This window comes from Leptodactylus fuscus, chromosome 11, assembly GCF_031893055.1.
Source record: "Leptodactylus fuscus isolate aLepFus1 chromosome 11, aLepFus1.hap2, whole genome shotgun sequence".
Taxonomy (NCBI): domain Eukaryota; kingdom Metazoa; phylum Chordata; class Amphibia; order Anura; family Leptodactylidae; genus Leptodactylus; species Leptodactylus fuscus.
In genome coordinates this window covers 47757608-47773438 of record NC_134275.1, presented here as the reverse complement: position 1 = coordinate 47773438, position 15831 = coordinate 47757608, and the positions used below count along the sequence as shown (strand labels likewise).

The 15831-nt window shown below is 42.0% G+C and overlaps 1 protein-coding gene across 4 annotated transcripts in view; it reads right to left on the bottom strand.

Moving 5' to 3' along the window:
* Nucleotides 1–15831, bottom strand: part of PNPLA7 (patatin like domain 7, lysophospholipase) — a 104566-nt gene that overhangs the window by 82914 nt on the left and 5821 nt on the right. For 2 of the 4 annotated variants that reach the window (XM_075259110.1, XM_075259112.1), the window contains exons 2-8: nucleotides 10679–10710; nucleotides 9986–10060; nucleotides 6419–6506; nucleotides 4696–4778; nucleotides 3675–3766; nucleotides 2938–3078; nucleotides 1127–1286 (exon numbers count right to left, since the gene is read on the bottom strand). In XM_075259110.1, the coding sequence (XP_075115211.1) occupies nucleotides 1127–1286; nucleotides 2938–3078; nucleotides 3675–3766; nucleotides 4696–4778; nucleotides 6419–6506; nucleotides 9986–10060; nucleotides 10679–10708 (669 nt within the window). In that variant the 5' untranslated portion in view covers nucleotides 10709–10710. Of the gene's footprint in view, nucleotides 1–1126; nucleotides 1287–2937; nucleotides 3079–3674; nucleotides 3767–4695; nucleotides 4779–6418; nucleotides 6507–9985; nucleotides 10061–10152; nucleotides 10316–10678; nucleotides 10711–12493; nucleotides 12557–15831 lie in introns of those variants that run through there. The other 2 variants (XM_075259111.1, XM_075259113.1) reach the window with 2 other exon arrangements.

Sequence of the window (15831 nt, the reverse complement as noted above, 5' to 3'; positions counted from 1 at the left end):
ACTAACACATCCCCTTACCATCAGAGATGCTGGCTTTTGAAGTTTGCACTCAACAAGCCGGACACTTCTTTTTCTCTTTGGCCTGGAAAAGACAAAGTCCATGATTCACAAAATCAGTTTGAAACATGGACTGATCAGACCACAGGACACTTTTGCACTTTACATCAGTACATCTCAGATGAGCTCAAGCCAAGACAAGCCGGTGGCGTTTCTGGGTGTTGTTGACATATCGCTTTGCTAGGTAGAGTTTTAACTTGCACTTGTAGATGTGGCAACAAACGGTGTTCACTGACAATGATTTTCTGAAGTGTTCCTGAGTCCAGATAACAGTAATATCTTTTACAGAATGTCGGTTTTTAACGAAGTGCTGCCTGAAGGATCAAAACGTCAATGGCATTCAATGTTGGTGTTCAGATTTGCCGCTTACTTATAGAGAGTTGTCCAAATTCTCTGAATCTTTTGATGATATTATGGACTGTAGATGATGAAATCCCTAAATTCCTTTCAAATTTTACATTGAGAAACGTTGCTCACAAAGTGGTGAACCTCGCCCTGTCCTTCCTGGTGACAGGGATGCTACCTTTATACCCAAACATGACATTCACCTGTTTCCAATCGATTCAAAAATCAGTGAATATTTGCAAAAAAAAAAACTTCCAAAAAACAATAAAGTGTATCCATTTAAACATTAAATATCTTGTCTTTGTAGTGTATTCCGTCGAACATAGGTTAACGATTATTGCAAATCATCATATTCTGTGTAAAACAATGTCCCAACACCATTGGGACTGGGGTTGTATATTTTATCACTGTATTAATTAATAAAAGTTATGTTTTACTTGTACTAGTCCCTGATGTATCCTAAAGATAGGTCATTAAGGAATTACATAACGTCTCCTCACGGTCATATCAGACCAGACACCCTATAACAATATCTATAAAAGAGTTGGTCCTTTCGGCCGGATTTCTTGGTCTTATCCCAGATTTTCGCTTTCATTTAATATTGAAAATCATTTAATCGGTTTAATCATTTTCTCTATTTAGATGAACATCTTTGTAGGAGCAAAATATTTCTTAGAATATACTTAACACAGATCATAGAAGAGTGGCCTTAGAAACTACTCACATTTTCCTGAATGCAAACTTCCAGCATCCCGTCCTGTACCACATAAATACTGTTATCCAGCTGTCCAGGGCGGAAAATGTATTCGCCTTCATGCAGCTGTACGAATACCATGTGCTTACAGAGTTCGAGGAACAAAGGTTTCTCAAAATGACCCAGGACCCTGCAAATGAGGATAAAGCGATAGTTACAGATAGCTATACCACATAAGCTCTCGTACAGTTTTCTAGAGATACAACTTGTCCTAATAGTACAGAAACCAGTCAAACGGAGAACAAACAAAAGTAAAATAATGACGTAAATAACAGCATTTTTAGGAATCTTAGGGTGCATGCACACTGAGTAACGCCGGGCGTGTATGAGAGCCGTACACGCCGGCATTACAGCAGACTGCCGAACACTTCCCATTCACTTCAATGGGAGCGCTCGTAACAGCGGCGTTTACGAGCGCTCCCATTGAAGTGAATGGGAAGTGTTCGGCAGCCCTGCTGTAACGCCGGCGTGTACGGCTCTCATACACGCCCGGCGTTACGTAGTGTGCATGCACCCTTACACAGTAAAATCCATTTCTTGCTAAGTTCAATGGAGGGGACACAGAAGACAGTGGGTATAGCTGCTGTCATGTCTCCTGAGTCCTCCATTGGCACCAGATTTGGCAGCATTGTTAGGGTGAGGTCACACAGAGGTTTGTTTTTTTTTTTGCAGGAGTTGTTTCAGGCAGAACCTGCCTCAAACAACACCTCCCATTCATTTGAATGGGTGTCGGCACCAGATTTTTTTCCTCTGATTTTTTTCAAATAGAAGAAAAAAAAAATCAATATGACCTATCTTCAGGCACATCCACTTTGCAAGATCCATTGAAATCAATGGGAGGCTGAAAAAACATGTTGCGTTTTTCTTAAAGTGAAGTTTCCAGGTATGAAGTTTACAGTGTGCTGGAGATTTCAAAGGAAAAAAAAAACAAAAAAAAACAAACCCTCATTTTCTAATTTCTGAGGCAGATTTGAACTTACCCCAAACCCTAGGTTGCCCAATAAGTGCTCAGAAGACTTGAATTTTAGAATGCTCTCGGCATCATTTGCAGATTATATTAAAGTATTTACAAAGCGATAAAAGGTTTAGAAAGATTAAAGGGGCTTTATCATTGGGAAAAGTCATCTTTAGCTAAGCACTTACTTGCATAGCCTTTAGAAATTCCAGATTGCCAAATTAGCTATTGCACACCTACCTTTAGTATGTAAAGTCCGTTTTTATTGATATACTAATTAGCATTCTCCGTGCAACGGAAGTCTCACTGTGCACTCCACTCTGCTATTCTCTATGTGTATGTACAGCAGAGGCTGCTGCTGCTGATGACTAATCTCTCTGCTCTCACACATGGAGAATAGCAGACGGTGATCACAGACACTTCCGAAGTGCACCTAGGAGGCTAATTAGCATATAAATAAAAAGGGAATTATTCAAAGACTACTGAGGCAATTTACATACAAAAGGTAGGTGTGGAATAGCCTTTCTAAAGGCTATACAAGTATGTGCATAGCTAAAAATGACTTTTCCCAATGTTTAGAGCCCCTTTAAAATGTTCACAGTTCTTTTGATCAATCTCCTGGTACATGGGGATAACCCCTAATCATTTACATTAGTTAGAAGGGTTAGCACTTGGTATTAAAGTCGTAATAACATTTTGTAATGTTCGTGTAAAGAACATGTAACCACAGCTTAATACGTGGGGTAGCACACCGCCCCTCCCCCCCCCTCAAAAAAAAAAGAAAAAAAAAAAAAAAAAAAAGAAGAGGTCACCACACAGTACTCACCGCACATTCTTCAGCATGTACAGTACCTCTGATGGCAAGTGAGAATTTTTAACATCGAACTCTGTCAGGTCGGCTTCCAAAAGGGAAGGAGGAGGCTCCTTCTTCTGTAAGGTTGGATATTCCTTCTTAAAACGAAGGATTCTGCAATATAAAATAATGTAATTAATAAAAAGGAAACAAAACAAAACCATATGAGATTTTTCATTCGAAAAAGTGACATCTTAGGAATAAATGAAGCCATTCTTTGACTCCGTCATATGTGCTGTACAATGACAGACCTAAGGTACAGGTTATGGTTTGAGGATACCCATGAAGAACTATCTGTGGCCATACTAATGTTAAAAAAAAATTGAAACATACTTAAAATATCCTGAAAACAAGACCACTTATTCACAAAGCTGTATATTTGGTCTGGGTGTAGCAGACTGCATATGAACAGGCAAAAATTTGCAGCATGTGCTGCTTTACTCCACAATGCAGGTGACATGTACTAGGAGAACATTGGAGCATATTCATCAATAGAAGTCTAACACATTTCTGTCTACATTTGGAAAGTAAACAGATGACAGCAAGAAGAGATCTAGAAAACCCATGAGCAACAGATACAGAAAATATAATGGAAAATTGTAGAACTTTTCATCAAACAAACTAACATATTCTCTTAATATTGGTCTGAAACTGGAGAGTCCCTTTAAAGGTAACTGAGCATATCCAGATTGCAAATTCCGCTTACTCACCTTTTAGCCAATGTCAGGACCCTCGCTCTTTTTCTCACTCTGGATCTGGAAACAGTGTTGCCACCCACCAAGGTGTTCGGCAGAGTGGTGACCTGCAGAGTAGCAATTGACCATCACTATCTTGTAGCACACAGTAAAGCGGCCTGTACCAAGCTAATCGAAGCTAAAATTCACCAGGCACCAATCCAGAGCAGATCTACCATAAATTGCTGGAGAAAAAAAAATGCTGCAAACCTGACTATATTGTCTGGTGATTTCAGTAAAACCAAACAAAAAAAAAAAAACAAAAACAAAAAAACTGAAATCCAACAGACACTGAAGCTATAAGTTTAATGGTCAACCCATACAACTGCAAGTATGGAACAATTATGCCATCTAGTGATCAAAAATAAGAACTGCAACTGATGTTGGTACAAATTAAAGATTTTAAAGGAGTTATCTTGGATTTAAAAAACAAATAACGGCTGCTTGCTTCTAAAAACCAGTGCCACACCTATCCCACAGGTTATATGATATTGCAGCTCAGTTCTATTAAATGGGGCTGAGCTGCAATACCACACAACCTATGAAGAGGTGTGGCGCGGTTTTTGGAAAATAGCAGCCAAGTTTTCACTACAGAACCCCAGAAATGTTTTCCCACAAAATAAAATTATCCCCCTGCCAATAGGAGAGGGAATAACCTGCAAATCAGTGGGGGTCCAAATACTCAGATCACCACTGATGAGGAGAATGGAGGTCTTTCATCCTCTATTCTGAATAAAGCGGTAATGGGATTGCGCATGCATAACTTCATTTATTTCAGCTGGAGTGAAGATTTTTCCGATGCGGTCACTGAAATGAATGGTGCGGTGCACAAACTGCCCCATCACCTCTCCACTCAGAGATGAAAGTTCCCCATTCTCCTGATCAGTAGGTGTCTGAGCGGTTGGACCCCCACTGATCTGCAAGTTATCCCCCATCATATAGAGAGGTGATAACTTGCTTTTGAGGGAAACCTCTAATTTCCACAACATTCCAATACCTTGCGCATGATCTTTCGTCCATAAAACATGACTTTGTCCCTTTTGCGGAACCGATAACGTGGGACTTCTGGCTGCTGCTGTTCTACAAAAACAGACAAAAGGGAAAGAGCTGTGATCAGCAAACACCTACACAGAGTGTGGAATCCTTACTTACTGTGTAGTGGACACTCTTTAGTTTCTCCACGTAGTTGCCACAACGTAGCCAAAAATTATGCTGATGTGCAATTTTATTATGAATTGAGGAATTTTTCAGGCTGCCCATTGTGAACAAAGCTCAGACAGAATGCTACACTGTTTCTAGGGTGTTCTTCCATCTTGGAGGTGTCCCCGAGTTAACTGAACAGTCAAATCACTTAATAATCACTTCATTAATAAATGAAGCCCAAAATCTACACCAGCTGTGAGCATAGACTGACAGAGAGTGCACCTGATATAAGAGGCAACACTCCCTCCACCAGAACAGGGTATATGAAGACTCACATTAAAAAATTGTCAGTCTTCATAAATCTCCCCAAAAGAACCCCGTCTGTGCAGGTTACAACCCTTTTAATTGCTATTAAAAGCAGAAAAAAAAGCATCTTTAGTGTAAAAGATACCACAGAAATCATGGTGCAGAATTTATGGTGTGTATATCAGTCACGCAATGTACTTGGTATTTAACAAGTCACTTGTGTTCCCAGGAGATTACTGAGCGTTTCAGCTTGGAAGGGTCACAGGTATGTTCTTTTCGTGACAGAGCAACCATAATCCTTATGCTCCTGGTTGCACAAGCACCCCGATCACATGACTTATATCTGCTTAGTTATTCTCCTTTGGTCAGCTATTATGACACTTTTCTTGCTGATTAAGCTATAAGTAAAGCCAGAGAACCAGGTTGAGACGTCTCGCCATCTTATATGAGAAAAAAAAGGGGAAGGACAACTTAATAGCAAGGAGATTTGCAAACTTGCTGGAAAATTTTTGGTGCAGCAAAATGCTTTTGATCATCAAAGGCACTCAATAGCTCGGCATACAGAGATCAGGAATACACAAAATCATTACACCGACCATCACAATGAGGGACTCTGGGCAGAAACAAGGACATGCAGGCTGCTATACAAGTATACTGTGACAGCTTTACAACTAATAGATCCTACTATAGGAGACATGCATCGGCCGATCTACAGTTTCCATTCCCTGTGTTACTAATGTTTGGTATGACTTAGTAAGAGGACATGAATCTACCATCAGATATACAGAAACTCAAGATGCATACATCTAAGGGAGACTTGTGACAAAAGTCCCAAGAAGACTGACTGCATAGAAAGTCCAAAGTAATTTTTGTGTAGGGTTTATAGAAAGTCAGTCATCTCTTCTCAAACGTCTGATTCAGTAAATGGCTGCTTTCCCCATAATATGACTGCTCAGAAGCAAACTTTCTCCTGTGCCATTCCTTTGTAATTCTCCTTAGAAATCCATGAACAATTCGACAACTGGCAACTCCAGTGCGGGAGTCTGAAACTATCCAATCAAAGACCCTTTGACAAGAAGAATGGTAACACCCGGTTGTCAATTTATTCACACACTTCTGTGAGAAATAACAAGGGAACAAAACAACAGATAAACATTATAAAACATGTTAGATGATTATTTTCACATTCATTTACTAAAAACAGAGAAGTCGAGGCTGCAGATCTTCAAAATGAAGTAATAAGAGTGTTGTGCCATGCCCAAAATACTTACTGGACTGCCGAAATTTCTTGTAGACAACAAATACAACAATCCCAATAAGGGAAAGAGCAACAGCAGCTCCGATCAGGATCCCTGTCAGCTGGATGAGTGAGAAAAGAAGAAAAAAAGCGTAAGAGACAAAACTTTGTCACCAAGGATTAAGCGCACAGGTTTGGCTGACATTCATCTCATGTGTACGGGGTCCCTTATTAGTCAGTTGTGAAAGGGCTTTTCTAGACTAAAATTATTCATGGCCTAACCTATGGATATATCCATAAGTAAAGATAAAGCAATAAAGAGGGGAAACAATATACAGCATAGTTCCCCAACTCCATATATATAATTCTTAATGGATGTGGAGGTGGTGCACACATTCAGCAAAGCAAAAGGAATGGCAAAAATCAAACCAACAAAGACATGGCAAAGGCACTCACCAATATTAAAACTATTCGGGCTTCACTCACTCAAAATCGGCAATGGGAGAAAGGAGCAAGCAGCGCATCAATATCAGATTAATGGAGGAGGGGAGTTCCACAACAGGCACCGGAACCAAGTTGCTATTCTCTGCAGGTGATGCACAGAGAATGGATCTTGAAGCAAACAGCGCTGTTCTCTGTGTAGTGGTGGAACTGAGTCACTGCCGCTTAGCTCCAATTTAAAGAGGAACTTTCATGTCCTCTAAGGCACAGAGTATATCCCATAACAAAGCTGATGACACACTGAATTCAGCCCACCTTTAGCTTTGCTGGTATGCTCCCACACTGCAGAGATAGTGGTGCCATTAGTTTGGGCTACTGATATTACTGCACTTTCAGAGAAGCCATCTTTATGGCCCAGAATCATCGCAGGGTGGTTTAAGAAGTGTACCTTCAAGGTGGCATTCCTCACCACCCACCCGAACGTGTCAACATTGCAACAGTATGTCGTTCACAATCACAGATCCGCAAGAATATCTGTATGATCCCTTACACTTATAAGACTGAGTCTAGGCCGCAAATACAAACAGGAGTAGGACCTGCTCCATATTTTACAGATTGTTTCTATGGCCTGGACACTGACCAGTAAAAACTGAGTATACACGTATGAGACTACAGAAATTCATGGCTCCACATATTATCTGCAATTATAGACAATATACTGAAAACAACTATGGTCGCCTGTATGGGAACTTCATTTGCTGGAAAAGCTCATTAAGGGTGGCACAAATTTGCATGGAAACAGTAGTTTAAAAAAAAAAAAAAAAAAAAAAAAAAAAAAAAAAAAAAACACCACAGTGCCAAATAGCGGAATGACAAGGTCTACAGATGGCGACATGTAGCTATAAAGAGAACTTCATTCTGTATAAGTACCCCCATAAGGACAGGACATATTGCAGAACTTATTTAAAGGGAGTGTGTCACCAGAACCCATCATATCAGCCCAGCCTCACACACAGATCGGATAGGGTCACCTGAATCAAACAGTGTTTGCCCCTTGTGAATAGCTTGCCTCTGTTACTATTTTATTGTCAATCTGCTAATAAACTCTCCGGGGCAACAAAGGCATTGCCATTTAGCCAAAGTAGTAAGTCCAATGTTCTCATTGATATAAAGAGCTCATTTTCATACTGACAGAAATAACATTGATTCACAGTGGTAAAACACGATTTGACTCAGGTTGCCTTAACCTATCTGATGAGAGAAAAAAGAAATCCTATACAAGATGAATGTCATGTTAAAGTAAATATACAAATACAGTCCTATGAAAAAGTTTGGGCACCCCTATTAATCTTAATCATTTTTAGTTCTAAATATTTTGGTATTTGCAACAGCCATTTCAGTTTGATATATCTAATAACTGATGGACACAGTAATATTTCAGGATTGAAATGAGGTTTATTGTACTAACAGAAAATGTGCAATATGCATTAAACCAAAATTTGACCGGTGCAAAAGTATGGGCACCTCAACAGAAAAGTGACATTAATATTTAGTAGATCCTCCTTTTGCAAAGATAACAGCCTCTAGTCGCTTCCTGTAGCTTTTAATCAGTTCCTGGATCCTGGATGAGGGTATTTTGGACAAACAATTCAAGTTCAGTTAAGTTAGATGGTCGCCGAGCATGGACAGCCCGCTTCAAATCATCCCACAGATGTTCAATGATATTCAGGTCTGGGGACTGGGATGGCCATTCCAGAACATTGTAATTGTTCCTCTGCATGAATGCCTGAGGATTTGGAGCGGTGTTTTGGATCATTGTCTTGCTGAAATATCCATCCCCGGCGTAACTTCAACTTCGTCACTGATTCTTGAACATTATTCTCAAGAATCTGCTGATACTGAGTGGAATCCATGCGACTCTCAACTTTAACAAGATTCCCGATGCCGGCATTGGCCACACAGCCCCAAAGCATGATGGAACCTCCACCAAATTTTACAGTGGGTAGCAAGTGTTTTTCTTGGAATGCTGTTTCTTTTTGGACGCCATGCATAACGCCTTTTTTATAACCAAACAACTCAATCTTTGTTTCCAAAATTAAGTTGGCTTCTCCAAATGTGCTTTTGCATACCTCAGGCAACTCTATTTGTGGCGTACGTGCAGAAACGGCTTCTTTCTCATCACTCTCCCATACAGCTTATCCTTGTGCAAAGTGCGCTGTATTGTTGCCCGATGCACAGTGACACCATCTGCAGCAAGATGATGCTGCAGCTCTTTGGAGGTGGTCTGTGGATTGTCCTTGACTGTTCTCACCATTCTTCTTCTCTGCCTTTCTGATATTTTTCTTGGCCTGCCACTTCTGGGCTTAACAAGAACTGTCCCTGTGGTCTTCCACTTCCTTACTATGTTCCTCACAGTGGAAACTGACAGGTTAAATCTCTGAGACAACGTTTTGTATCCTTCCCCTGAACAACTATGTTGAACAATCTTTGTTTTCAGATCATTTGAGAGCGGGCTGTCCATGTTCGGCGACCATCAAACTTAACTGAACTTGAATTGTTTTGTAGAAAGAAATGGTCCAAAATACCTTCATCCAGGATCCAGGAACTGATTAAAAGCTACAGGAAGCGACTAGAGGCTGTTATCTTTGCAAAAGGAGGATCTACTAAATATTAATGTCACTTTTCTGTTGAGGTGCCCATATTTTTGCACCGGTCAAATTTTGGTTTAATGCATATTGCGCATTTTCTGTTAGTACAATAAACCTCATTTCAATCCTGAAATATTACTGTGTCCATCAGTTATTAGATATATCAAACTGAAATGGCTGTTGCAAACACCAAAATATTTAGAACTAAAAATGATTAAGATTAATAGGGGTGCCCAAACTTTTTCATAGGACTGTATGTGGATTGCCGCCCCCCCACCCTAAAAAAAATAAAGAAAGAAAGAAAAACACTCAAAATCAATCAGTGCAAGAACATTTAAAACAAAACAAAAAAACAAACAAACACACACATTCATAAAAGTTACTCAATAGCCTATGCTGGGGCAAAACAATCTAAAACGGTCATAAAGATGGACTTTTTCCTTTAATAATAGATAAAGGTAACAAAATCCCTCTGTAAATAAGGTCATGACTGCATCCACAGTGAGTCTTACCATGGTGGTCTGGAGGCGCTCTTCCACAAACTGAAGAACTCTGCTGCGAAGGTCTATGCCCAGGGAAAGGGAAGGCTGAGAAGACAAAGCAAGCAGGAACGTGATTCACATGAAACAAATAAGAACACGCACAAATAGAGAGGAAAACACCACATCAAGAGTTTGACCTTGGATGTCAGTGACTGAAAATCTGTGTTTTCCTCGGTCAACATAGCGAGAAAGCTGCCAAGTCCCCCTTCTGCGGGGCAAACAGTGTTTCCAAAGAGTACTATATCTCCTACTTGTGCCATCACCTACTGGCAAAGTATTACCAAAGGCCAAAAACAGGTAGAAGAATAGAAATGGCAGAGAATAATAGACCTACGCTACTTCTACCCATGAAGCTGGCACAACATCCAGTTTTCTAGTTGCCAAGCCCCATATGATGCATCAGACAGCTGCTAGAAGCCGCTGCTATTGGGTGGAAGGTCAGTGGATCAGCTTTCATAGTTCTGACACTAGAAACAATTACTGCAGCAATGAAAGCAGCTTCAGCCCCCGGGCACGGAGGCCGAAGTCATGATAAACACTGGTGCCAGTCAAAATTACAGCACAGATACCAAGTACAAGTGTGGCACTGGCAGGGTCCGCGCAGTATCCCTGATATCACAGAATATTAGAACATATTATATGCTGTACGTTTATATACAATACCTCCATGCAGCTGCTGTTGTCATCGGCCATATCTGAAAGTAATAGAAACGGCAACATGTTAAAAATCTAGAAGATTCTGCAAGCAGGCCCTCTACCCCATTGTTACCATGAAATAGTTGTATACACAGATAAAACCTTAAATAGAAAAGTAAACGCCTGGTACATTATTAACATGTCACCCACTGCTTCCCACCATAGGGCAATGCAAAGAGCAACATTGGTGTAAGTCCACATCCAAAGCCACATTTAGGCTGGGGCTCCACACTGCAGAAACACAGTTTTTTTGTTGCAGATGTTGCTGCAGTTTTTTGCGCCAAAGCCAGGAGTGGATTGAGCAGAAGGGAGAAGTATAAGAACTTCCTACATATTTCCCATTCCTTTGTAGCCATTCTTAGCTATGGCTCAAAAAACCGCAGCAAAATCTGCAACAAAAAAAAGCTGCGCTTCCGCAACGTGAGGCCTTAAATAATAAAAAAGTTACAAAAAAAACGTAATTTTACACTTGTAGATTTTACAGGGCACTTGCTGTGGTCAAACCTCTAAGTGATAGCAGGCAGAAGATTTTGCAAAAATTAAAGTCAAGACAATTCATAGCAAATGCGCATTTTAGTTATCCAAAATTTACCTTAAAAATGACATCTGGAATTTCAACAACAATTACACAAACGTGCAAACCTCACAGGGCGAACAGGAAAAATGGAAATTTTATTGACCTCAAAATGAATCTATTAATGTTTGACAAATGGAAAACTACAAAGGCGCTCTGTGTGCTAGAACAAAAGACTGAAACAAAAACTAAATTAAGGAACTTTGCACTATGAAAAAACATGTTGCGCAACCGGCTGTCACAATACAACCTGCGGTACAACATGGTTATCGCACAGAAAGTCTGATAAACACTACAAGTGCAAATGATACAGATAAAGGAAACTTCTGTCCTGTGGCCAGGGCATAGGTGGGGGTCTGAGACACTGAGACCACCCACCAGCAGCTAGAACAAAGTGAATGTGATGCTCTGCAGACTGGGGAATCCCTTCAGCTTCATTTGGGTAGGAGAAGGCAGGCCATACTACTGCATTAGAGTGTATTCACATGTGGTAGAATTTTGCTAAGATATTCAATGGGTTTGTATATTAAGATACTACAGTTGATAACCACACGTAGTTTTACAGGACTAAGGAAGCGTTCACACATCCAGGTTTTTGAATGCAGTTTTTGACAGTCATTTACACTTTCTCTCCCATTGTGATCCACATCTGCTATTGGCTTCTAAACTGCAAGAAAAATCCTCAGTGTGTATACGCAACCCAACAGGTTTCACCTGTAACAACCAAGCTGCCAACTACCACGGCAAACCACACTAAAAGTCTATGCCATTTCCAAAGCATTCTTAAGCAGTTATCAACTGCATGCTATCTGCAGCGTCTGAACATACCCAAAGTATGAAAAATCCAATGACAATGAGGTTATTTCTTGTGCAGATCTGCTGGTAAATCCATGGCAAAAATTCGAGTGTCCCCTTTGATTTCTACTACGTAATATTTAGTAAAACACACATCCAATCCCGACCATGTGAATTTATTGTAAGACTAGTCTTCACCGCTCTCAAATAAAGCTGACATGTCTCAAGAGAAATGGGGTATAGATTACATTTTGTTGAAGATCTTCAGAAAGGACAGGCCAAATGTTTAATACAACCCCCAGGGAGGAGCAGCAACACATGAAATGGCGGTATTAAGGATGAGAACTGATGGCCGGCAGCTAGAAGAGCTATGAGAACAGAGGTTTCAGGACAGAAGAGAAAATAGGACCTACCTCCTGTGAGGGCTGCATGAAGGAAGGTTGTAGCTCAGGCATTATGGGAAAGAAAGTCCACAACTAGGGATAGGGTCAGCATTAAAGACAGGAGACAGAAATGAGAGCAGGGACAGTGGTTAACACTCAGTCACACGTGTTAGTAAGGAAATACAGGTCCACTTACCTGGGCGACAGGTCACCTCCTCCTTAACCCTACTTAGTTAATCAACAATTAGCAATCTCCCTCTAGGTACACAGGGCTGCGTGACTCAGGGCTGACAAATATCTGACAACTCAATCACCTACTACAGTATGCAGGGCCGGCTCCAGGTTTTTATGGGCCCTTGGGCGACAGAGCCTCAGTGGGCCCCCTTGTAAAGGAGGTGGGGGAATCGAGACACTGTGCGTTGCAGATGAAGCGAGTGACGTCATGCAGGAGTGTGGCGTCACCAACGCCATACCTCCCAATCTTTTAAAGAGTAGAAAGAGGGACAAAATGTTTGGCGCGCTCTGCGCACCGCTGCAAATTTAGCTCCACCCACTTTTATGTTGATTGCACCCATTCTCATTCATTTATTATGTGCTCCCACACAGTATAATCCTCCTACAGTCACCTGTAAATTATATGCCCCCCCTCCATCTCTCCTCCAGTTTCATATACACCCGTCCTCTGCCCCCAGTTTCGTGTCCCCCCTCCATCTCTGTCCCCAGTTTCATCACGTTCTCCCCCTTCATCTGCCCACAGTTTCATGTCCCCCGTCTCTGCCCCAGTGTCATGCCGTTGCCCCCCTCCCCTTCAGTTTCATTGGGCCCCCTCAATCTCTGTCCCCAGTTCCATGCCGTTCTCTCCCCACCCCCTCCATCTGCCCCAGTGTCATGCTGTTCTCCCCCCCCTCCATCTGCCCCAGTGTCATGCTGTTCCCCCCCCTTCATTTGCCCCCCAGTTTCTTTGGGCCCCCTCCATCTCTGTCCCCAGTTTCATGCTGTTCTCTCCCCACCACCTTCATCTTCCCCAGTGTCATACCGTTCCCCCCCTCCCCTTCATTTGCCCCCCAGTTTCATGGGCCCCCTTCATTATGTTTCACCTTAATATGTAATACAAAACAAACACATCACTCACCTTCCCTCGTTCCCCCGACGCTCCTCTCTCTCTCCCTCCAATCACATACGCGATGCAGGAGCTGCGAGATCAGCTCCTGCTTAGCTCCGGCCCGGCTTGCGTGTGTAGGCGTGATGCAATGACGTTATCGCGCCTACACACGCAAGCCGGGCCGGAGCTTTAAAGCAGGAGCTGATCTCTCAGCTCCTGCATCGCGTATGTATTCCAGCTCATCGGCGGACGGACGCCGATGAGCTGAAATTGTGACAGGCAAGTGCCGGGGGGCCCCCAGAGGCTCTGTGGGCCCCGGCACTTGCCCGACTATGCCGTGCGCTGACGCCGGCCCTGACAGTATGGGCATTACACGGCACAATATATAGACACAATCCATGGTGGAGAGGACTCATCTCAAACAGAACTCACCTCGGCATCCCATCTACTTATTTACCCCAGCTGTAAAAATGGCCTCCACAATGGGCGACCTGGCACAATCATACATAACCAGGACAGCCACATATCTGAATAGTCAGCAGGGCAGCCATAACAGCAGATCATCAGGGTACAGAAGCCAGGATCACAGTGAGCAGGTGATCGATCGCTCGCTAAAAACTAGCGTCTGAGTCTCCATCCCAAAAGCCACTAAACTGGCAAGGAGGAATTTTCTCTCTGCCGATTTTGGGCAGACCCCATTATAGCCTATGGGGTCCTCCATGAGTAACCGCTTTTTAAGCAGATAGGGTTTCCGCTTTATCGGGTCCCCAATAAAACAGAAACCCGAGTGCTAGTGTGAACCTAGCGTTAGTCATGAAAACAAGGATATAGTAGTCAGCAAGTCTGAGGTAGCCAACATGCTATAGCTAGATCTATGAATACCCAGCCATCAAAAGTAGCTTAGAACGGTCCATTTCTGGGAAAGTCAGGTGACAGCTACCACAGGGTGTCATCCAGCTACAGTCCTATGAAAAAGTTTGGGCACCCCTATTAATCTTAATCATTTTTAGTTCTAAATATTTTGGTGTTTGCAACAGCCATTTCAGTTTGATATATCTAATAACTGATGGACACAGTAATATTTCAGGATTGAAATGAGGTTTATTGTACTAACAGAAAATGCGCAATATGCATTAAACCAAAATTTGACCGGTGCAAAAATATGGGCACCTCAACAGAAAAGTGCCAGTAATATTTAGTAGATCCTCCTTTTGCAAAGATAACAGCCTCTAGTCGCTTCCTGTAGCTTTTAATCAGTTCCTGGATCCTGGATGAAGGGATTTTGGACCATTTCTTTCTACAAAACAATTCAAGTTCAGTTAAGTTAGATGGTCGCCGAACATGGACAGCCCGCTCTCAAATGATCTGAAAACAAAGATTGTTCAACATAGTTGTTCAGGGGAAGGATACAAAACGTTGTCTCAGAGATTTAACCTGTCAGTTTCCACTGTGAGGAACATAGTAAGGAAATGGAAGACCACAGGGACAGTTCTTGTTAAGCCCAGAAGTGGCAGGCCAAGAAAAATATCAGAAAGGCAGAGAAGAAGAATGGTGAGAACAGTCAAGGACAATCCACAGACCACCTCCAAAGAGCTGCAGCATCATCTTGCTGCAGATGGTGTCACTGTGCATCAGTCAGCAATACAGCGCACTTTGCACAAGGAGAAGCTGTATGGGAGAGTGATGAGAAAGAAGCCGTTTCTGCACGTACGCCACAAATAGAGTTGCCTGAGGTATGCAAAAGCACATTTGGAGAAGCCAGCTTCATTTTGGAAACAAAGATTGAGTTGTCTGGTTATAAAAAAAAAGGCGTTATGCATGGCGTCCAAAAAGAAACAGCATTCCAAGAAAAACACATGCTACCCACTGTAAAATTTGGTGGAGGTTCCATCATGCTTTGGGGCTGTGTGGCTAATGCCGGCATCGGGAATCTTGTTAAAGTTGAGGGTCGCATGGATTCCACTCAGTATCAGCAGATTCTTGAGAATAATGTTCAAGAATCAGTGACGAAGTTGAAGTTACGCCGGGGATGGATATTTCAGTAAGACAATGATCCAAAACACCGCTCCAAATCGACTCAGGCATTCATGCAGAGGAACAATTACAATGTTCTGGAATGGCCATCCCAGTCCCCAGACCTGAATATCATTGAACATCTGTGGGATGATTTGAAGCTGGCTGTCCATGCTCGGCGACCATCTAACTTAACTGAACTTGAATTGTTTGTCCAAAATACCTTTATCCAGGATCCAGGAACTGATTAAAA